At 39.5% G+C, this 23,956-nt stretch overlaps 1 protein-coding gene across 6 annotated transcripts in view; it reads left to right on the top strand.

The window, feature by feature from the left end:
* The window catches only part of PCMTD1 (protein-L-isoaspartate (D-aspartate) O-methyltransferase domain containing 1), a 68,137-nt gene that overhangs the window by 7,446 nt on the left and 36,735 nt on the right, over positions 1 to 23,956 (top strand). For 4 of the 6 annotated variants that reach the window (XM_078393738.1, XM_078393735.1, XM_078393736.1 and 1 more), the window contains exons 2-4: positions 13,037 to 13,124; positions 16,686 to 17,104; positions 21,348 to 21,450. In XM_078393738.1, the coding sequence (XP_078249864.1) occupies positions 16,798 to 17,104; positions 21,348 to 21,450 (410 nt within the window). In that variant the 5' untranslated portion in view covers positions 13,037 to 13,124; positions 16,686 to 16,797. The remainder of the gene's footprint in view (positions 1 to 13,036; positions 13,125 to 16,685; positions 17,105 to 21,347; positions 21,451 to 23,956) is intronic. The other 2 variants (XM_078393740.1, XM_072998921.2) reach the window with 1 other exon arrangement.

Below are 23,956 nucleotides of genomic sequence, written 5' to 3'. Positions count from 1 at the left end.
TGTCAGTTTCTTATTAAGCCGTACTCTCTTTGTGAGCGTAGAGAACATGACAGCTGCTTTGCCAATGCATTTATCCAGCTCAGCATTTAGGGAGAGGGTGTCAGAGATCATTGAGCCAAGGTACACAAAGTCATGAACAACCTCCAGTTCTTGTGTGGAGATGGTAATAGAGGGAGGTGAGTCTACACCCTGGCCCATGACTTGTATTTCCTTCAGGCTGATTGTTAATCCAAAGTCTTGGCAGGCCTTGTTAAAACAATTCATGAGTTGTTGGAGGTAATCAGCAGAGTGGGCAACAACAGCTGAATCATCGGCGAAAAGGAAGTCCCGCATGCATTTCAGTGGGACTTTGGTCTTCGCTCTCAATATAGAGAGATCTAGTCTGGAGATAGACACCTTCTGTTGCAGTTTCAAAGGCATGCTTCAGCATGACAGCAAAAAAGATCCCAAACAGGGTTGGCGTGAGGACACAAAGGGATCTGATGTTGAGCCATCAAAAACTACAGTGCCCTTCATTTCCTCATGAAATGACTTGATGATGTTAAGAAGTTGAGACATCCAATCTTGGGTAGTATTTTAAAAAAGCCGTCCCTGCTACCTAAATCAAAGGCCTTTTTGAGACCTATGAAGGCCACAAAAATTGGCTGTTGTTGTTCCCTACTTTTCTCCCGCCAGCCTAGTGGTTCGAAAGCATGCAAATGCAAGTAGATAAATAGGGACCACCTCGGTGGGAAGGTAACAGCATTCCGTGTCTAAGTCGCACTGGCCACGTGACCACAGAAGATCGTCTTCGGACGAAACGCTGGCTCTATGGCTTGGAAACGGGGATGAGCACCGCCCCCTAGAGTCGAACACGATTGGACAAAATTTGTCAAGGGGAACCTTTACCTTTACCTTTACATTTCTCCTGCAGCTGTCGGAGGGAGACTACCATGTCAATGGTGGACCTATTAGCTCGAAATCCATAATGTGATTCTGGATAGACTCTGTCTGCAAGCACCTGGAGTCTCTTCAGCACCACACGGGCAAGCAGCTTCCCTACAATGCTGAGAAGAGAGATGTCACGATAGTTATTGCAGTCACCCCTGTCTCCTTTGTTCTTATATAATGTGATGATATTTGCATCCTTCATGTCCTGTGGTACTCCACCTTCCCTCCAGCAAAGACAAAAGATTTCATACAGCTCAGTGGTGATGATTTCTTTACAGCACTTCAGTAAGGATGTTATCCTTCCCAGGTGCCTTGCTGGAGGTGAGGGAATCCAAGGCTGATTTTATTTCTGCTAAAGTTGGTTCTCTGTCCAACTCTTCCAAGACAGGCAGGCACTCAATGTTATTTAGTGCTTCTTTGGTTACTACGTTCTCTCTGGAATATAGCTCAGAGTAATGCTGCACCCAGTGTTCCATCTGTGCTTGGTCCTGGATGAGCAGACTTCAAGGGAGCAGATTTCTTCTATATTGGACCTAAAGCCTGCTTGATATCGTCATTCCCTTGATGTTACCTGTGTCTGCTGCTATCTGTATCTGGGAGCAGAGCTGAAGCCAATAATCGTTGGAACATCTCCTGGCAGCCTGTTGGACTTTGCTACGAGGAAGTTGAAGAGCCTGCAAGTTGTACTCACTAGGACAGGCTTTGTATGCTGATAGAGCTCTCCTCTTATTCTCGATGGCTGGTATCAACTCCTCTAAATGGCCTTCAAACCAGTCTGCTGTCTTTTTGGTCTTCTTGCCAAATGTAGACAGGGTGGTGTTAGAAACAGTATTCTTGAAATGTTTCCATCATCCAGGTGCATTTGCCTCAGCTGGGTCTAGAAGGATTTCCTTAAGCGCTTGGGCAAATTCCTCCACTTTTCTTTGATTGCAAGTCTTGCTGATGTCAATACGTGGTCTTCCTTCCTTTTTCGTGTGTTACAATCTCTTTGTTCGCAGTTTTACTACACACACAATCAGCATTCTGGTAACTGCCTGTGATCGTAATACTATGAGGGCTAGAACGTCTAGTGAGGATCAAATCGAGCTGATGTCAATGCTTCAATCTTGGATGTCTCCAGGAAACTCTGTGTTGAGGCTTTGTATTAAAGAACATGTTGCTGACACAAAGACCATAGTAACAGCAAAACTCCAGCCAGCGCTGGCCATTTTCATTCATCTTCCCAATGCCAAAATGGCCTAGACAAGTGGGCCAAGAATTGTGATCAGCACCAGCTCTAGCGTTAACGTCTCCAAGAATGAACAGTGGCTCTCTCTCAGAGATTTTTTTAATACTAGCTGCTAGATCGTCGTAGAATTTGTCTTTGACTTCTGTTGTGGACGACAGTGTTGGTGCATATGCAGTAATGAGTGTGATCGATCCCGCTGATGAGTGGAGCTGCAGTGACAGGATTCTTTCACTCCCCATAGTAGGTGGAACAATGGATCTCAGCAGAGTATTTCTGTCCGCAAAACCAACACCATGTATTCCCTGGTCTCATTCAATGGTTTTCCCTGCCAGAAGTTTTTTTCTTTGACAGATCCCATATCTGGCAATCTCATCTCTTGCAGGGCAACAATGTTCGTCTCCAGTCTACTCAGTTCCATGTCGATGACAGGTGTCTTGCGCACGTCATCTATTTCCTTCAGGTTGTCAGAAAAGCCAGGGGTCATTGTCCAAACATTCCAGGTGTCCAACTTTAGGGCAGAAGTTTTCTTATGATTGCTGCATGGTGCAGGGTTATCGATCTGCTTGTTGACTTTCACCTGAAGCCCCCCACACCCCATGAGGTTAACAGACCGTGGCGAGGTAGCACCTTACTGACTGGGGACTGCCCAGCTTAAGGTGGGTGGTAGCTACCTAGTGAGGTACAATGACCTCTCCCACCATCGCAAGTAGCCCCTGGCGTCATGCTCTATGCCAGTCGAGCAAAGACTTATAACCAGTAACTGCTACTTCCTGTGTTGTTTCGATGCTGTATGCGAGGCTGGAGTGTCCTCTCCATAGCACAAATCCTGGGTAAAATAATAAGGAGGATAGGATGCTACCCAAGCAGCCAATCCCCCCCCCCACGTCACTGAAATAGTCCAATGGAAAGGCAAGAACCAATACAACTGGTTCCAGCAACATCGCAGCGGTTGCCAGAGTGTTACAAACTACCTCCTGGACTCTGGCTCCGGATTTTGCCTCAAGGTTAACTCCTGAAGCCTTTTCCATCAGTGGATATAGCCACAAGGCAGTGGAGGTTTGGCATTGGAGTCTTGCTTCTCCTAGATGGGCTGCCTTTCAAGGCTGATGAGCCTCATCTACCTGGAGAAGTCTCTCTCTATATATATTTTTGGTGAGGTGCAACTCTCAGTACCTGTACATTTCTTGAAGAATTCTTGGATTTACAGTACAAAACCTTGTAAGAGCACACTCCTTTTAGGTTCTTGGAATAAAGTACTTGAAGCCCACATGCTGGCTTTTCAGTCCTACAGTCAAGTATATAAAAGGGAAAATCCTACTGCTCCATATTAATAGATAGTGACAGCACATTATTTGAGCGTATGTTAGGGGAAATGTTGCCTCAGTGGACTAACTGGATAACTTAAACAATGGGTCGTAGGGGCCAATACTTCATAGGGTATACTTAGTAAATCTGTTACCACTTACCACCCCATCCTGGCTATCAATGGAAAATCATAACTGACAGTTATTATAGTATTCTAACTACCTGCATCATAGAGCTCAGGTTATATTAAGTCATACAGGCCATATGCTTCTTACCTTATGTGTAGGATAAGTAAATGTTGGCTAGAATCCTATTAAATATACTCACTTGTGTGAATCTCAATGGCAAATTGTCACTAGTTGGCAGTTGTATTTTCTGTTGAATGCTAGTCATGTGACTTGGCATATGACAAGAAGTATCTACACCAACTTCTAACCAATGGCAATTTGTCACCGAAATCTGTGCTGCTGGACTTACTGCGTAACTATTCAATTGGACTCTTCTATCTTGCCCCTGAATAGAGGGTTTATTCCACAAAGATGCATAACCCAAACTGGTTAGAGTCTTTCTCTCGGATGTTATTAGTACGTAGAAAGGAAAATGACATGGGCAGCTAAATTGGCCTATATTGAATTTGGAGCATTTTAATGTGTACCATCTATCTTGTTGGCATAAAGTTGTGCAGGCATCAGGAGTAGGATTAATCTCTGTGACTGCCATCCCTCAATTCTTTCTACCTTTTTTTCTGTGAGTATTGTCAATATAGCAATTTTTGTAATGTTTTGTACTGCTGGTATGAAAGTAACATGCCAATACTAATACTCTGTGCAAGCACAGTAACAGAAATTAGTAGCAATGATAGCCCTGCCTAGCTAACTTGATGATAGAGGATGGCTGTTGTTAGTACTGGTTTTCAAAATGTCACTTGGCTGAAAACCCAGTCTCGCAAATACTTTTTAACGCTTCTTTTTTACTAACTCAAGGAGTTTCAGTGAACTGTTTCTTATAATGGTACTAAAAATTCTATCAATGTTGTTAGGCATGATGTCATCTTTTTTCATACAAAAGGAACAAGCATTGTGTACATTCTTCGCTATGAGGAAATACAACTAAAGCTTTTTAAAGTTTGTTAATATATACCTAGAGGATAAAATTTCAGATGTCAGGAATGTAGTCATCTTCTATTTTTAGACTTAACCTCACTTGCTTTATCTTATGATACAATAATTCGACATAAATCTAAAGTCATGTTCAAGCTTACTGGTTGAAATTAGCTAGGTAGGCTTACACATCATGGGAATTCATATCTAATTCTTGCAATATTCGATAGGTTTCAGATGTTGTCAGCTGCATACTATGATGCTGTAAACAAAATCTACCATCTTTTGAATAGTCAAGTATTATTAAGTCACAGGCTGCTTCTGCTTCCTCAGAAATCACTTAGTGAAGCTGAAAGGAAGACTTTACATCTCCCCATAGCAGTTGATGTCTGCTCCTGATTACCTGCCATGCCCGCTTGTTGTCCAATCCTCAGGGGCGAGAAAAGCATGGTCCTCCAGTTGTTGCTGGTCTGCAACACCCATCTTCATTCACCATTACCTATTATTAGTAGGAAAGAGACTTCTGGGGGGAAAAGATCTTCCTGCTCCATAATTTGGTAGAAACTTCCCAGGCGAATTATAGGACTGGGATCTGTTAAGTGGTAGGAGGTAGGGCAGCCCTCCTAACTCAGGGCTGTTCCCTCTTGCCTCTGAAAGGCACCTTATTGCACCATTGCAAGTCAGAAGGGTTCCCTATGACTTGCAAGGGTGCATGAGTGAACAAGTCCCTATGGTGGCTGCCTCCGTATGGAAACAGTCTCCAGAAGGAATCATTTATCCATGCATCCTTGTAGCAGGGTGCCTTTCAGAGATACAAAAATGGCATGAAACTAACATGGAGTTAAGACGGCTGCTCTTCCTCCTGTGTGATGGCTCCCAATCCATAATTCAGCTGTGCAAGGGCATGCTACTGAATTTTGGGACTGAGAGGTCATTCCTCCTAAAGTCCCAATCTTACTTACTGGTGCTGTGGGAGTTGAGGGCCAAAAACAGAAGGAAGGCAGCAAGTCCCACAACCCCTGCTCTTGGACAATATTGTGTTTCATATTGAAGAGCTCTTGAGAGCTGTGAAAGAAGCAGCATCTTGTGTACTAACATGAGTTATTGTGAACATTGGAGAAGAGCAATAGAAGTCTTACAAATTTCAGGGAAATTATTGCTTACCTCTGAGGCATGGGATCTAGGAGGGGCAAATTTTCTGATAAGCTATAGAAGATGCTTATTGATAGTGACAGGATTTGACTTTATGCCCCTGTTGAGTTAGGCTGGGTAACTGAAGAAGTGGACAATTTCTGGGGTATATACAAGTGGATAATACAGTGTGTTAATTTCTGTCCTCTATTTTTGATATCTTAATTAGTAGAATGGTAATAGTTTTTCTTCTGAGTAGAAGTGGGTAAAACTTTACAATTATTTGATAGAGGCTCATTGAGTAGTTGAATGGTGCTTCTGGAGTGGAGGGATCAACTGACGTGTTGTTCCGAGAATGCCGTAATGTGTTCATAGCCCTTTTATTTTTCGAGGAGGCTTTTTCCATCCCCCCCCAAGTTTTGAGTCATGCATACACTTGCTTTTCTTAATATCTTGTTAGAGTTCACCTAATTTGAATCTTTGTATGATTGATGACTGGGCATCTTTTTTTTATTTTTGGGTCTTTTCACAACTTTATTTTGAAATCACTTCGGCAGTGCTCGATTTTGTGTAGACAAAGCTGTCTTCTCCTCTTGGTTCTTAAAAGTAATCACCCTCATAATATTTTTAGGTTATGGCAGGATCTATTCAGTTACTTAGAAATAGAAAATATTAGATAATTACCTTCATGTCTAACATGAGCACAAAGATTCTCATTTGCTATATAATGTCCACAGTACTATTTACACAATTCTCTTGATAAGCAGTATAATAATAGAACAATGGAATTGGAAGGGGCTCATAAGGCCATCAACTCCAACTGCATAATCAATGCAAGAATCAAAGTAAATCTGATGGATTATATCATATCATAGGCATCCTTCAGTCTCGAGAGACTATGGTGACATGTTCTGAATTGAGGAGTGTCCTCTCCAGAGCATGAAGCCTGGGTAAGGTAATATGGAGGATAGGCTGTTACCCAAGCAGCAGATCCCCCCTCTCCACATTGCTGAAATGATCCAAGGGAAAGGCAAGAGCCAATACAACTGGTTCCAGCAATGTCGCAGGAGTTGGCAGAACGCTGCCTTCGGGACTCCAGCTCCGGATTTTGCCTCTAGGTTAACTCCTGAAGCCTTTTCCATAAGTGGATATAGCCTCAAGGCAGTGGAGGTTTGAAATTGGAGTTTTCCTTTTCCTAGATGGGCTGCCTTCCATGGCTGATGAGCCCCACCTACCCGGCCTGCTCTTTAATAGTGTGGAAGTATGATCTAACCCTTAAAACTTTCCTGCCTCCCAGGCTTATGCAAATCTAATTGGATTTCCTATTTACCATATTAAGGCCAGAGATAGAATTTGAGTGTCCTGGGACACGCTCTTTTAAAGCAGAAAGTCCCACCCCCAGGACATGTGGTGAGGAGACAAAAAGAAACCCCAGGAAAAAAACTCAGCAAAACATCCATACAAACATACCTGGCCTTCACCCTCAGCCCAGCTTCCTAGGGAAAAGGGTCCAGGGTCCTGAGACATGCTCTTTTAAAGCAGAAAGTCCCAACCCCTAGGCCCCACCCCCAGGCCATGTGGTGAGGAGACAAAAAGAAACCCCAGGAAAAAAGCTCAACAAAACATCCATGCAAACATACCTGGCCTTCAACCTCAGCCCAGCTTCCTAGGGAAAAGGGTCCAGGGTCCTGGGACACACTCTTTTAAAGCAGAAAGTCCCACCCCTAGTCCCCACCCCCCAGGCCATGTGGTGAGGAGACAAAAAGAAACCCCAGGAAAAAAGCTCAGCAAAACATCCATGCAAACATACCTGGCCTTCAACCTCAGCCCAGCTTCCTAGGGAAAAGGGTCCAGGGTCCCGGGACACGCTTTTTTAAAGCAGAAAGAATCTGATGGATTGCTGTCTAGCATTCTCTTGAATGCCTCCAGTTTTCGAGAACTTACCCTCTCCCCAGGTAATTGGTTTCCTTGTTGTACTGCTCTAAGAGTTGGGAAGTTTTTCCTGATATTCAGTCAAAATCCGACCTCTTGTCACTTACTCCCATTATTATGTTTCCTGAACTTTGGAATGATTGAAAACAGATCCTGCCCCTTCTCTATATGCTCAGCAATCAAGTAGTTGAAGAGTGCTATCATATCTTCCCTCAGTCTTCTTTTCTCAATACTAAACATAACAAGATGTTTTCTCACAAGGCTTGTTTTCCAGTCCCTGATCATTCTCATTGCTCTCCTCTGAACCTGTTTCAGTAGTTTGTCTTCATCCTTCTTAAAATATCTGGAATAGGACACAGTGTTCAAGATTAGGCCAAAAATGCTGAATAGAGGGAAATTGGTAATTCATGGGATTTGTATTTACCGGTAAGTTAAAACAGCCTGAAATAGCATTTGTAGTGGGGGGTTTTTAACCGCATCACATAGGTAGCTCATATTCAGATTGGGATTCAAGATCATGTAGTGTTGCTGAGCAAGGTATGCCTCCATCTTGTAACTGTGCATTTTTCTTCTTTTTCCTAAGTGTAAACCTTTGTACTTATCGATTTTTTCCCTGTCTTCCAGGATATTAGCTATTCCTGAATGCTTTCACAGCCGATATCTGATGGTTGTTGTGGGTTTTTGGGGCTGTTTGGCCATGTTCTTAAGGTTTTTCTTACTAACATTTCACCCGTTTCTGGCCGGCATCTTCAGAGGACAGGAGTCAGAACTCTGTCAACAGAGCACAGACAGAGTTCTGACTCCTGTCCTTGGAAGATGCTGGCCACAGAGACTGGTGAAACGTTAGAAAGAAAAACCTTAAAATATGGCCAAACAGCCCGGAAAGACCACAACAACTATGAGCTATTCCACCCAATTTTGTGTCATTTGCAGTGTGGTAAGCATTCCCTACGCAGTCTCATCCAATCATTAATAAAAATATTGAAGAACCCCAGACCCAAGACAGAAATTTACGGTACTTTGTTTTTTTTACCTCTTCCCAGTTTGAGAAGGAGCCATTGATAAGCATTCTCTGGGTATGATTCTTTAGCCAACCATGTATTCATCTGATACAGTGGAACCTCTACTTACGAACTTAATCCATCCCAAAGATGTTAGTTGAAACGTTTGTAAGTAGAAGAAAAATTTCCCATAGGAATGCATTGAAAACTGATTAATCCGTTCCAGCTGTTTTTGGTTCTTATGTGGAGGCACCGTTCATATGTTGAAGCATTAGCTCCCATAGGAACTAATGCAAAGCCCGTTAATCCGTCCTCTACTACTAGGGGGAGAATTTTTCTTCTTTTGACTTAATATGAATTTAGGTTTAAAAAAAGGGCAGGAAAGGAGGGAGGGGGGAGGGAACACTTTCTAAACAGAACACCTTTAAAAACAAGCACCTTTTAAAGAAAACTAAGTACCTTTTAGCTTAAAAAGGCAGGAGAACACATTTTAAACAGAACACCTTTAAAAAAGCCACAGAATCCAGCAATCATTTTTCCAGCACAGAACTCCTCATCACAAAAAGAGAGTCTAAACTGCATTTTACAGACTGCATGCATCAACAGCCAGCACAGCCCCTCACAGATATTTTCTGAATTTAAGAAAAAAAGACTGTGGAGTCTAAACAAGAAGAGGGTAGAGACTTGAGTCTAAACTTCATTTTAAAGCCTGCTTGCACCAACAATCAGCAACCATTATTCCAGCACAGAACTCCTCATCACAAAAAGAGAGCATGGGGTGGGAGAGAGAGAGACTTGAGTCTAAACTGCATTTTAAAGCCTGCCTGCCTTGCTGCCTGCATCTACAACCAGCACAGCCCCTCACAGAATATTTTATGATTTTAGAACAGACTTTAGAGCCACATTTTAACCACACACATTTTAAAACTAAAATCTGCACTGCAAGACCCATCAGAGCACAAAAACATAACCCCCCACTTATCCCTTCCCCCCCCAAGCTGCAAAAAAACCCTGTACAGTAAATACAGTGTACTCACCCAGAACAGGCAGTCTCTCTGTTTTGAAAAAGTCCAAAATCCAAAAGATTTTGAAAAGCCAAAAAAAAAAGTCCGTATAGTACAGTACCAGGCAGTACCAGGCAGTATGAAGACTCTCTCCCTATCCACTCTCTAACCGCTTGGACAAGTGGGGTAGCAGACAAGCACCCTCTTCGCTGGCCAACGGTTAACTGAAAGTTCAAATTTGGTGCTTTCCCTGCGTTCCCTGCATTTTTTCTGTTCGTAAGTCAAAGCTCCGTTTGCAAGTAGAAGCAAAACTTTGAGAATGGAGCTGTTTGTAAGTTGAAATGTTCGTACTTTGTAAGTAGAGGTTCTACTGTAGTTGTTCTATCCAGCCAACACTAGTTATTTATCGTTTTTATTTATTTATTTTATTTAACTTATATGCCACCCACACTACCCAAAGGTCTCTGGGCGGCTTACAATAATTTAAATACAGTAAAAAGATAAAACAATTAAAATACAATTACAAATACAGTACAGTCCTCTGAAAAATTGCCATCAGGACCCACAGTTGATATTATTTCAATTAAAAGCCTTCTGTAACAGGAAGGTTTTGACTTGGTGCTGAAATATAGTCAGCGTCGGCGCCAGACGAATCTCAGTCGGGAGGACATTCCATAGTCGGGGGGCAGCTGCCAAAAAGGCCCTTTGTCTACAAGCCATCCCTCTTGCCTCCTTGAGGGATGGCTCTTTCAGGAGGGGCCATCTCTCCTTTTAGTACATTTTATTAATTTTTCAGTCTATCTACATTCAATTTGTGCTCATCAAACATCATGTTACATGGGTTGCTTATAATTATTCAGTGATGATGAGCTATGAGACGTTATTTCTGCCATAAGAATCGTCTCATCCAGGGATAGTAAATGAAGGCAGTTAAAAAAAAAATCTCACCCAGTTTCCAACACGATGTTGATTAGGCTGATTTATCATTTCTTCATTCCCCGGCCCCCAGCTGCTGAAGACTTGCAAGCAAGCTAGTTCAGATGCTTGTTTCTGCCCACTGGTTGATTGGGGAGTTTTATTGTATTTTAATTGAATTTTAATTGTTGTAAGCCACCCAAAGACCTTTGGGTAGAGTGGGCGGCATATTAGATAGATAGATAGATAGATAGATAGATAGATAGATAGATAGATAGATAGATAGATAGATAGATAGATAGATAGATAGATAGATAGATAGATAGATAGATAGATAGATAGATAGATAGATAGATAGATAGCCTCCTTGGAGTAAATATGAATAATGTTGGTAACTTAAATTTAGTCAGATGACAGTATTCATAGTCTCATCTCCATACAGATGTTTTTATTAAAAGAGATCAAACAATGTGGACAAATTAAGAGTCTTCTGCAACATTTTTGAGTGATAAGACAACTTTATTATTTGGAATAATATTGTTTGTATATCTTTAACATAATGGTTTAATACCTAGGTGCATTTTCTGAACAAATATTGTTTATTTGACATCGAGGCAACTTCATTATATTTAGTGCTTCTAAAGGGCATATTTAATGGATATAAATACTGAATACCATCATACTTTTAACCTAATTCGATCTGAGTACTTGTAGATTTTGCTTTCAAAGTAGTTATTTTCTAGATTATATTTGTTTCATATACAAGTCAAATAAATAAATAAATAAATAAATAAATAAATAAATAAATCTAAGAGAATAAGCTAGGAATACAAAAATGTGACTTCAGGTTCAACACTATACATGTAATGTTGTAGATTAGACATCGCACTGATTAGTTTGCAAGCTATGGCTTTTGATATTCTAACCAAACAGCATAAATGTTTAAATTCCATCTCAAAAGTGAGATGCTGTTCTGTCCTGTGACCATTATCTCTTGCTCCTAGGGAATTCTGACCACATCTGCTTAAGTGATCTTGTTGAGTTTTCTTATGAACATGGAGTGTGATCCAAACAGCAATTTGTAATTTTACAGTTGTTTCCCTTAGCAAATATACACTCACTTAGCAAATATACACTCTGTAAGCTACATCATCAGATGTTGGCCAGCATAAAGTGTCTGGTTTAGCGACAGGAAAATATGCAGAGTTAATTGAAGACACAGACACGTTCTTCTTCTTCAGCAAGACACGTGTATTATACAAAATGTACAAATATACAGACTGGCAGCACTTCAACGTGGCAGGCAATCATCAGACAAACTGGCATAGGGGATAGCAGGAAGTGAATAGAGAGAGAAGAAAAAGTTATGTACACACTGTTCTCTTATATACATTTACAAAGCTTCTTCAGTCCAATCAGAGGACACATTACTTCATCTTCTGTACCTGGGTGTCTTCTCATTTTCAGACATTGCATCATCTCTTCATCAGTCACAGTAACTCAGCAGTGACACATCTGTTCATAATGGCAGTTCATTAATAACACATTTAATCCAGGTTCAGGCCTACAAAAATTACAATATCCTGACATAAAGTTTACTGCTGATAGTTGCAAGCTGAAGTGTAGGGATTGCTCTAGTCATTAGTTAATGTGCATACATAGGGAATATGACATTGGAATGCCATTGACATTCCTCAGAATTTAAATTACGGTAGTCTTTCCTGTTATATGTGGCTTTGGGGTTGCCAGTCTCATGTAAAACTAGTAACTAATCTTTACTAGCTCATGGTATTTACAGACAAATTACATCTTTATGGACTTCTGTCTGAGTCAGCCTTATGACAGTACCAAATCAATGCTTGTACAACGTATTAAAGATATAGACCTCCAGTATTCACTAGCATGTGCAGACAGGACCTGTTCACCAATATAATTTGGTTTAAATTTTAGGTGTCCCAAGTCTGCAAATTGCTTATACCAAACTACAGTACCAAGGTATTGTTTTGCCTTCTCAGGGGCTAGGTTTAATTGCTTTCCCTCAGCCTTGTTAAAAGGGCACTTTAATAACATTCCCTATGGAGAAAGGATATACCCCTGTGAGGAAGAAACAGTTGAGTCCTTGAAACACACCATTCTAGAATGCAGCTTATATAGGTTCAAACGTATCTGCCATCTGTACCCAATAATGTATAAATGTACTAGTATATCTCCCACAGACTACCTGAAGTTTCTGCTGTCGGGAGAGAACCAATTAATAACACAGTCGGTGGCTAAATTTTTATTCTCAGTTTTAAGAATTTGTAAAATGTTATATTAAGACAACCACCTGACTCAAGTTTTATACTCTTGATATGTTATAACAACTTACTTATTCTGTATATCTTATATAATGTTTATATCTTTGCATTTTCGGGTCTATGACCATATAATAAAACTTAACTAGTAATTATATTTGCAGTATTTTTTCATAACTATTTTCTTATTTTTCAGTATTTCGATGAAGAATATACTTGCAGAAAAAATAAAATCAAGGAAAGATAAATCAGAAATCTTCATCTTAGAACTATTCTCTTGATAGGTAAGTGAATTCTCTTTTTTGTTTGACTTGGTAGTTAATTTTTTTATACAAATACGCCTTTTAGTTATTACTCATTACAGAGATGGTTAAAGAAGTAAAAATTTCTTGGATGCAATTATGTTTGAAGCCGTGGCCTCTTAAACACTGAAAGGTTAGTTCCACCAGTAATGGAACTTCTAAGTTTCATGGGCAGTGTTCCCTCTAAGCTGTGTGGTGCTGCATCGGTGTGTGCAGCAGAACAAGTGTATCCACCCATTTGCTTCCATTTACAGCTGTGACTCTGTGCACAAGGGGTGGAGCTTCCATGCAGACCTCTGGAGAATTAGAGGGAATGTGGTTCATGGGGCCTAGTTGTCTTATATCAACAGGTGTTTGGCATGCATCTCAGTCCCCACTCATCAGACCAACAAAGATGATATTTTGTTCTGCAGCAGCTTTTCAGATGACAGGCTATATATATTATCCAGACAAATATAAGAATCCTGGAGAAGGAGAAATCTAAGGCATTCTTCCTATTTTTTCTGCTGGCCCAATAATGTATTGTTTAAATCTCATATTACCTGAATAATGTTGTTTCCCAAAGACTGGATGAAAATGCCATTAGCAGAGTCAGAAGGTACATAAAGGCCAGCATTATTTCAGTTCTCTTAAGTGAAGAAATGCCCCAGAGACCTCTGCATAATTATATACTGTACATACTGTAGCATATTTTCCATACTGAGCAAAGGCTCCCATATTTGTACATATTTGTCATTTTCCTTCCACGTTCTTTTTTTTAACTTCCAACTAATAAGCCCTGAGCCCTCTGCAAGCGTTTGCCTAGTCATATAGGATTTGAATGGACTAGGATGAGTTTTTATCCCACTATTCTCTTAAGAGGAATTCTAAACAATATACAAAGGATTTTAAGAAACAAGTAGTAATCGTGCAGCAGGACTGCTGCATCCCTGGGAGATTGGTTCCATGATCTACTGTGGATGCCTGAAACTGCAGATATGAGGGAACCCTGCATATAGCATACAAGGGGGAAAGCAGAAGCCACAAGAAGGCCACCTTGTGTGTTGTATGTAGTCTTGTATATAGATAAATGAAACAATACTAATCCTAAAGATACAGGGATATATGTTCTGCTCTATGTTACAATATTAAAATATTCTAATCTTTAAAAGTAGTAAATAAAATTCATTTTAAATAAATATAAGTACACATGATTTTTTTAAACTTAGTTAACCCTGTTCATAGTAGCAATTTAGTAACTAAGGGTTTTCATGATGTATAAACATCAATATTTAAAAGTTGCAGATTTGCTGTTTCTTAGCTGGATCATATTTCCAAATTACATATATAATCTGAGTGTTTTTCTGCTCCAGGAAAATTTGTGGGCAAAGGAAGTTCTTCATACGTAATGTAATTTTGAATGCTGTTGCTGGAAAGTGGGGTGTGTTTCTTCACGTCCACCTTATCAGCTTTATTAGTATTAGAAATGGGATGTTGGAGTAGAGGGATCTGCTAGCATTGATCCATCAAAGATAAATGTTCTTATATTTTATGGGCATACTTATCATGGCTAACAGAAATACTGATCTAATTATGCAAGCCTAATTTGTACATCTAACAAAAGTCTTGAAATAGTGGGTAACAGATATTTTATCTGTATGTGATGTACTCAACACAGCTTAGGCATTATATTTTTAAAAGGTGTTGTTCAGAATGTGAGTGTGAAATAGATGAAAATGAATTCATATAGTTATGTCAGTATGTTGTAGGTTTGAGTTTGGATATCTTCAGATACCTTTTCTTCCTGTTGTGTCTCTACATCACATTATCAGAGGCTATAGCAGATAGGATTTATTATTTTCCCAGAACTACTTTAGTTCATGGAAGTTTCAAAATCTCTAACAATCTTCAAATTGAGACAGTTTTATAGAGAAATACATGAAGATAATGTAATAGGCAAAGTAAAAATAATAAGAGCTGACCATCTAGTTCCAAAAATCAAGGCTGGGTAGATAAAAAACAGCAGCTATGGTATCTGAGTAAGAACATCCTATTGTGACTATATGAGTTGGATAGTGAAAAATTGTTGAGAGTTAAGAAGCCCCAGGTTTGATGAGAGACAGCAAGATGTTGAAGTAGAGTTAGGGAGATACATGTTCAGTTTCCTGCTGAGCCACAAAGTTCACTAAGTTTGTCACTGTCAGCTGCTTCACAATGCTATGAAAATAAAAAAGATTGGGGAATAGCAGGGATTATCTCAGATATCTATAGGCAATGAAGATTTGTTGCCCCTGAAAAAAGCTGAGAAAATAACTAACTTACAAAATATATTGGGATGTTTAATGAATAAAACACTTTTTTTATGTTTTGAGAGATAATCTCTTCTTGTGCATTTAGTATGTGCAAGAGTTGCTACGACCTGACTCCTGCACCATAGATCTCCCCTGCCCAGATCTTTCTCAGTTGCATTGAATCCTCCAGCAGCAAATCACTTCCTTGTTGAAGTACTAATGTAACAGGTAGTCTTGTTAGTCTGTTGCAACAATTTATTCCAGGAATAGCCATGTACAGTGGTGCCTTGCTTAACGACGTTAATTCATTCCAGCGAAATCGCTGTAGAACGAAAACGTAAAGCAAAAATAAAAAACACATTGAAACACATTGAAAACAGTTCAGTGCGTTCCAATGGGCTAAAAACTCACCGTCCAGCAAAGATCCTCCATATGGCGGCCATTTTCGGTGCCTGTATAGCAAGGAATCCGTCCCTAAGCACAGTGGGAAGCCATTTTAAGCACCTGGTGGCCATTTTGAAAACCCGACAATCAGCTGTTTTTGATTGTCATAAAGCGAAAATCGGTTCCCGAAACAGGGAACTGATCATCGCTAAATGAAATTCCCCCATTTAGACCATCGTTTTGCGATCGCAAAAGCAATCGCAAAAACATCGTGAAGCAGATTCATCGTAATGCAGGGTAATCGTTAAGCGGGTCATGACTGTATGAGCATTAATAGATGCTCGTAGTATCTATTAAGACTAACTGCTTTTTATTTGTCATAAGCTTATCTATTCATGAGGAAGAAACAGGAAGTGGCTGGGAGGGGCTAAGAATCATTGGAACTGCAAGGCATTAGAGGAATGGTAGTTTTTTGATAGATAAAAAATAAGAGAAAAAAATGAATGATATATTATTAATTTTTCCAGTTATGAAAACCCTGTGTGCCAATTAAACTTCTTTAGTATTCTCTTGGTAGTATATACACCACTGTCTGAGATATCTTCTTTAATGTTAAATTTGCATATATATATATTTGTTTAATACAATGTTATCTGTTTGAAGATAAGAAGCAAATTTCCAACCTTACTTCATTTTTACCTACTTCCATTTGCAGACTCTATTAAGATTACTTCACATATTAAAGGTCATGGTTAGAAACTCTTGAGAATTTGTGACATATGCTAAAAATTTCACGAATGAAATGAACTTTTCCTACAATGATCTATGCATTAAATGAGATATTTATGTTCTGTGAAAATAAAAGCATGTCCTCTTAAAAATCTTTTAGGATTTGCAAAGAAGCGTTGAACTAGACAGGATTGGATCTTCTACACGGAAACGTCACCGAAACAGTTACCAATGTATCACTGAAGTTAATTGAATTGTTTTAGAAAGTCGTCATGGGAGGAGCTGTGAGTGCAGGAGAAGACAATGATGATTTAATTGATAACTTAAAAGAAGCACAGTATATACGCACTGAGAGAGTGGAACAAGCCTTCAGAGCTATCGATCGTGGTGATTACTATTTGGAAGGCTATAGGGACAATGCATACAAAGACTTGGCTTGGAAGCATGGAAATATACATTTATCAGCACCTTGCATTTATTCTGAAGTCATGGAAGCATTGAAACTTCAACCAGGATTGTCTTTTCTTAATCTGGGTAGTGGAACCGGCTATTTAAGCACAATGGTGGGATTAATATTAGGTAATGATTGAATTTTGCAATGAATGAATCTATGATGGCAGACAAAATTTACTGGTAATCTGAATGTTACGAATATGTGCTTGTGAAGTTCTTGGTCATATCACTTTATGAGCAGACTTTCCAGAAAAATTGTTGTTAATGTGTTATATATTAGGACTCCTTAAATATTATGCTTTTTTTTTTAAAAAAATAGATTACCAGATATAGGTCACTTCTAAGTTTTGCCTTGTGTTTGTTTTCATTACTTCAATAATTAGAGCTAAATGTGGTATTAGATGTATAATTGCCTAGGGCCTACGTACACCTGATGTGAGAGATTTGTGACTAGATTTCTTGGTGCTTCTGGTTAAAAGCAGCTGTGAGTAGAATAAAACATTTTGGATAGCAGTACTTTGCTGAACTACAGTTAGTCTTTCTGTGCCATCTGTAACTTTGTGTTTTTCCCAGTGCATTTAATAACAATTTGAAAGGGAATTAAAGAGCAGGTGACACCTTTATTAGACCTCTAAAACAAACAAACAAAAAACAGCTAACTTTTGATATTAATCCTTTTTTAGTCTGTGCACCATGATTTTGTGGATTATGGAGATGTCTGTCTGTCTGTCTGTCTGTCTGTCTGTCTGTCTGTCTGTCTGTCTGTCTGTCTGTCTGTCTGTCTGTCTATCTATCTATCTATCTATCTATCTATCTATCTATCTATCTATCTATCTATCTATCTATCTATCTATCTATCTATCTATCTATCTATCTATCTATCTATCTATCTATCTATCTATCTATCTATCTATCTATCTATCTATCTATCTAATTCCCTAAAATTCATTGCAGATTGTGCGTTATCAGCTTCTTTAGGTTAATTAAAACCAGTCAGCAAATGCCATTGGGGGTGTGGTTTCAAACTCCACCCCAGGGAGCAGTTGACTAGATTTCTCCTCTTAACTCATCAAACAAAGACCCACCAAATAACCTACATTCCCCCTGCCCCCAGCATTGCATTATTTTGAAACACAAGGTTTCTAATTTAGTCTATTCACCTCGGAATATATATATTTTGTATATAGGACAGGGGAAAAAATGAGAATCCCCTTCCCCCCCCCCCCCGCTGTATCTACAAAATACTGGTGCACAGCCTGTAGAAGATGGCTTAATGTCAGAAGCTGTTTATTCAGTGTTTCTTGGGTCAAATAAAGGTATCACTTGATCCTGCATTTGTATTATGTAAGGACCAGTCAGTCTTTTTCAATATGAAAAGGAGAGGATATTGATGAGGACGCAGCACACCTCTGCTCCATGGTACCTCTGCCCTCTTCCAAAGTGGGAAATCCTGCAGCTGCCTTTAATCACATGTATCTATATGGAGATTCAGTCATAAATATTACATAGATTTGTCCCTTGTTCAAAAAACCCACCTTGATTCCTGAAAATTAAGAGAAAGGTGAAATACATTAAAATTGCAAGAAATATTTTATGTAGTTATTAAATTATTTAACAGTATAATTTTAGGGGTCACCTAAAATCTGAAAGAAAATACACATTTTCTTGCTAGAATAAACAAAAGCAAGGCTGCTGATTTGCTGCTCCCTCTAGTGGGGTGTAAATTATTATCTTGTGTGGTATTTGACAGTTTCGATGGGAGAAATTAACTGTTAGATGATTAATAGTATTGTTTATCTACAATTTGCTTACACGGTCCAGAGAAAGTGGTTTAATAGTCTTTGTACAAGTAATAGTTCTCTCTGTTTCCGATTTTCAGGCTATGAGTGTGCATACATAGCCAAAATAGTACCAGCCATACAAAAGAGGGAATTATTAGAAGATTGAGAGGAATCAGAATCCTAACTCTAACTGGTGTAGACAAGACAGCCGAGACTGATAATGCTTTGTGTCTATGGAGTGCTGACCTGACCTACTGATGTTGGGTGGAGCAGAATTGAATAGAGGAATGAAATTGATTGGAATTTTGAACAGCAGCACTCCACGGTGCAGTTTTTTTTATTGTAGGTTCCCATTATAAAGGTTCTGATAATTTTCCCAAGTATTTTCTGCACTTTAAATCCATCTACCATTTCCTTAATAGCAATGGAGAATTGTCTTTTTCGTAGGTGGTTCAGTGTAGTAGATATAGACATCCTAAAGGCACTTCTAGAAGCAATTTCTTTACTAGCTCTCACTAATCACTTGCCACCAATAGAAAAAGTAGAATCTCAAGTGCCTACTGATGTGAAGACGGCTTTAGATGGTTTTATTATTCAATTTCTGCTATTCTGAAAGCCTGCATGCACTAGCAGTATTCAGTACATTTCTGATGTGGTCTGTAGATATTGGGTGCACTGATATGAAGCCATATGAGGAGAAAATTTTCATTCTAAGGCCTTCTAAAGAAAGTGCTCTGGGATAACTGTGGTGTTTGGAATATACCAATCAATTTAAGTATACCAAAGAGCCCGAAAAACCCACAACAACCAATTTAAGTATTGATAACTTTCCAAAATAGTTTTTTTATATAAAACAAGAATCTAACCTGTGTTCCTGTTGCCTTGTTACTAGGTGTTTGTGAAGGAGTTTTGTCCTGTTTTGCTTTTGCTTTCATGGTGCGCATTGGAGAAGTTCATATAAACATTATTTCACCCTAACATTAAACTCCAGTTGAATAAAAGAAGCACAAAGCAGGCTGTATGCAGATACAGCTATAGAAGGAATAGTAATCTGTTGTACAATTGTAAAAATCACTGCTGGTTGCGGGAAGAGTAACAAAATGTGGAGAATAAGAAAACCATCCCATAATTGAATCTTCTTAAGTGGTGCCTCGCTTAACGGGCGCTCTGTTTAGCGACGAAACTGCATAGCGATTAAGTTTTTGCGATCGCAAAAGTGATTGCATTGCAATGTTTTAAATGGGGCTTTTTTCACTTTGCAATGATTGGTTCCCTGTTTCGCTAACCGATCATCACAAAGCAATGATTTTTAACAGCTGATCGGCGGTTCCGAAATGGCCGCCAGGTAAAAAATGCCTGCCCGCTGTGTGTAGGGACGGATTCCGTGTTTAAGAGGCAGCGAAAATGGCTGCCGTATGGAGGATCTTCGCTTTAAGCTGAGTTTTAAGCCCATAGGAACGCATTAAACAGGTTTTAATGCATTTCTATGGGCTTTTTAAAATCACATAGCGCCGAAATCGCTTAGCAGCGATTTTTGCTGCACGGATTAACGTCGCTATGTGAGGCACCACTGTATGTATGTATGTATGTATGTATGTATGTATGTATGTATGTATGTATGTATGTATGTATGTATGTATGTATGTATGTGTGTGTGTGTGTATGTGTGTATGTGTGTATGTGTGTATGTGTGTATGTATGTATGTATGACCTTCACATACTTTCTTCTTTCAACATCAGATAATATTTTGATATTCTTAATGAATACAATGTAATGAATGAATGCAATGAAAACCTGCTTTGTTCTGCACTTGCATTACAGCTAAGTTTGGATTAATAATATTAAAATCTGCACCAGTCTCATAATGTAGATTTCTTTCCTTGGATAGAGCCTTCCTTCCTGGGTAATAATGTCATAGGTAAGTTCCACTTTTAGGATGTCCTCCAGTAAATGAGAAAGGAACATTATTTACTGTGAGATTGTAATTTTTTGTAGTGCAAAGAAGACACCATGCTCACCCTTGCAAAATATGAAAGGGGAATATGGTAGCATCTTATTTAAGGGAGAAGTCCTGGATTGTTTTTTTTCCTTCCTGCCTTCTTTCTGTGTTTCTAGCAAAGGAGACAGGACTGTTGAGTCAGTGTTGTCTCTGACACTAGAAAGAATTCTGAACCCATGTGATTAGTCCCTGCCTAACAAAGTGAGTTAGAGGAATAATCCTCTCTTTAGGATGTCCTCCTTCCAGTATTTAATGAATGTCTTACAGTAAGTACCACCATTCATAGCAGCATGAAACTTTCTGTACTCGCTTTCATGCAGATAGACACTTTTGTATTCTTTAGCTTGTCTCTTATTTGAAACCATGAGTCCTGACCAAAAAATGTTCACACAGGTCATCTATCATCCTGAGCCTAACTCCTGATTTACCAAAAAACTTTCTTTAGTCCCAACTCACCCATGAGAAACACATGTACAGAGTGTTATCCATTTCTCTGCTTTCAAACACTTTCATAATGTTATTTAGCACACACATTCTATGTCCAGCTTTATATATAAGGTTTATATACTGCTGATTTTTAATTTACAGGGCCTTTTGGAATAAATCATGGAATTGAACTTCATCAAGATGTAGTAGAATATGCCAAGGAAAAACTGGAGAGCTTCATAAAATATAGTGATAGTTTTGATAAGTAAGTGTATTGATTCTTTTTTCTTCTCTTTTCCTTTTTGGTCATAAAATGTTTTTTTTAGAGATGGCAAAACCTGTATAAAGGTTTGACTGTTTTAAAAAGAAACAAAAAGCATCAGTGTCCATTACTGCAACCATAATAGTACTATTATTTTAAAATGTTTTCAAAGCATTAGAGAATAGATAACTTGATTTGCACTGTGTATGATTTGTTGGAATGGCTAGAGGCAGATTCCTTATCAGTAACCTTGGTCAGGCTTTCAACATATTCTGTTAGTATCATAAATATATGTACTGCACGTTATCTTGATTACAGGTATCATTCAGTCCCCGCCCATATCCTTCCCCACCTAAGTCCTGCATGTTTTTGATGTAGATTTCCAAATGTTGTGGATGGGATAAATTATCTAGTCTCACTGTTAAGAGGAAATTATTAGATTTCTCTGCCACTGAATTTCAGATTGGGCTATATAAGTTATTTTTGTGATTAGACATGGAGTAAAAGTAAAAGCATATTAACAACTCTTTCATGGTTTCAGTAATTTTTTTATTTGAAAAAGTCTGCACTGTCATTCTGAAACATTTTCAGACAGGAGAAGATAGAAAAGCTTCAGAATGCTCTTTGGTTGAGATGTTAAGAGCTGTTCATTTGGAGCTGTTCATTTGAAAGCATCCCTGATTCCATCTAATTTTTATTTGAAAGCAATCACTAAAATTCTGTTATTCCAACTTTGATTCTTCTAAATACCAACATATGCCCTGTCTATGAGTTGAGATTATAAGTGCTTCATATATTATGTAACCATTAATTGGTGAGAGCGTGCCTGTTCCTTCACGCATGTGCACAAGTGTGGGGCATGGCCTGCCTTCCCCAAACGGTCCATGGGGTTAAAAATGTTGGGGCCGCTGTTAAAGAGTAACTGTTGGACTTGATGCTTTTGTGGAAACTGTCTACTTCATCATATCCATGAAGTGTTAGCTCATTTGTCAGATGGATACACCTGGTGACTGCTTTGTAATCTGTGAAGTAAGTGAAAATAGAAATATTACGACTAACTACATTTATTAATAATTATTTGAACAGTATGCATTAACAAAGGCTAGGTAGGTTAGTGAGTTGGATATCTGGCTGCAAAAAGCTTCCTTAATCAGTTACCGTATTTGCCAGCCTACAAGGCGAGTGGCTGTATAAGATGACCCCCCCAACAGGAAGATCCTGGGTGGGCGGAGGCAGGAGGAGGAGGAGGAAGAGGGGAAACGGAGGGTGGCAGGTGGGCGAGCGCGCTGGCTCAGCAGCGGGAGGTCGAGGAAGAGGGCAAGAGGCTGAGGGGGGCGGCAGGAGGAGGAGGAGGAAGAAGAGGGGAAATGGGGGTGGCGGGCGAGCGTGCGCGCCGCTGGCTCAGCGCACGTGGGGCGGCGGGCTCTGGCCAAGGAAGAGGGCAAGAGGCTGAGGGGGCGCCAGGAGGAGGAGGAGGAGGAATAAGAGGAGGGGAAACGGGGGTGGCGGGCGAGCGAGCGAGCCGCTGGCTCAACGTGCGCGGGGCGGTGGGCTCTGGCTGAGGGCGAGGAAGAGGGCAAGAGGCTGAGGGGGCGGCAGGAGGAGGAGGAAAAGGGAAAGAGGCGGGTGGCGGGCGAGTGAGCCCAAATGTAGTGCACCCGGTGTACAAGATGACCCCCCCACTTGGAGGCATTTTTTGGGGGCCCAAAAAGTCATCTTGTACGCCGGCAAATACAGTAGGTCAGTTAAGGCAAAAAGAACCCCAAACAAGCAAACAAACAAACAAAACACATTATGATTTACATAGAAATTACTGCTGAAAATAATAGTGACTACTAAATAAATATAAATATGGCAGGTTAACTTTAAAATAGCTACACATTTAAAACTTATATTTAAAAAAATATATAAAAATAGCTATATATTAGCTAAAAGGTATTTGAAAACCATGCCACCGTTTTCTTTTTATTGGGGGGAAGGCAGTATATAGTGCAATGGGGCCATATTAGAAGCAGGAAAAAATTGTCTTGGGTGCTGGATGATGCCTATTTCTGCTCTTAATTTTGTAAACAGATGTCTGAATGTAATTTTTGTCCTTGGACTTCGTTTATTCAGAAATGGTCATCTGAAGTCACAAATGGGAGACTGAAATGTTCTTCTATTAATTTTTAATTACACGTACAGTCATTCCTGATGTGCTGTTTGCATCTCTTTATGTTTTATCTTGGATACTGGATATTGCAAAATGATTGTGTATCTGTGAGCTGCAGAATAAAAGAGCAGGAGAGAGAGAGAGTGAGCCATCCCCTCACATGTCTATAGAGAAGGATAGGGATAGAGAGGATGGAGATACAGAAATAGAGAAGGTTACAGAGCAGTTGAAAGTGCTGAAGGTGGGAGAAAAGGGGGAGGAGTTGGAGAAGATGAAGAAGGGGGTAGATGTATTCTTGATGACGGAGGAGGGGTAAAAATCAGGGGAGACAAAAAAGGTGGTGGTTTTGGAAGACGA

The sequence above is a fragment of the Pogona vitticeps genome, chromosome 4 (genome assembly GCF_051106095.1).
Source record: "Pogona vitticeps strain Pit_001003342236 chromosome 4, PviZW2.1, whole genome shotgun sequence".
Classification (NCBI taxonomy): Eukaryota; Metazoa; Chordata; class Lepidosauria; order Squamata; family Agamidae; genus Pogona; species Pogona vitticeps.
This window is presented reverse-complemented; position numbering and strand designations above follow the sequence as displayed.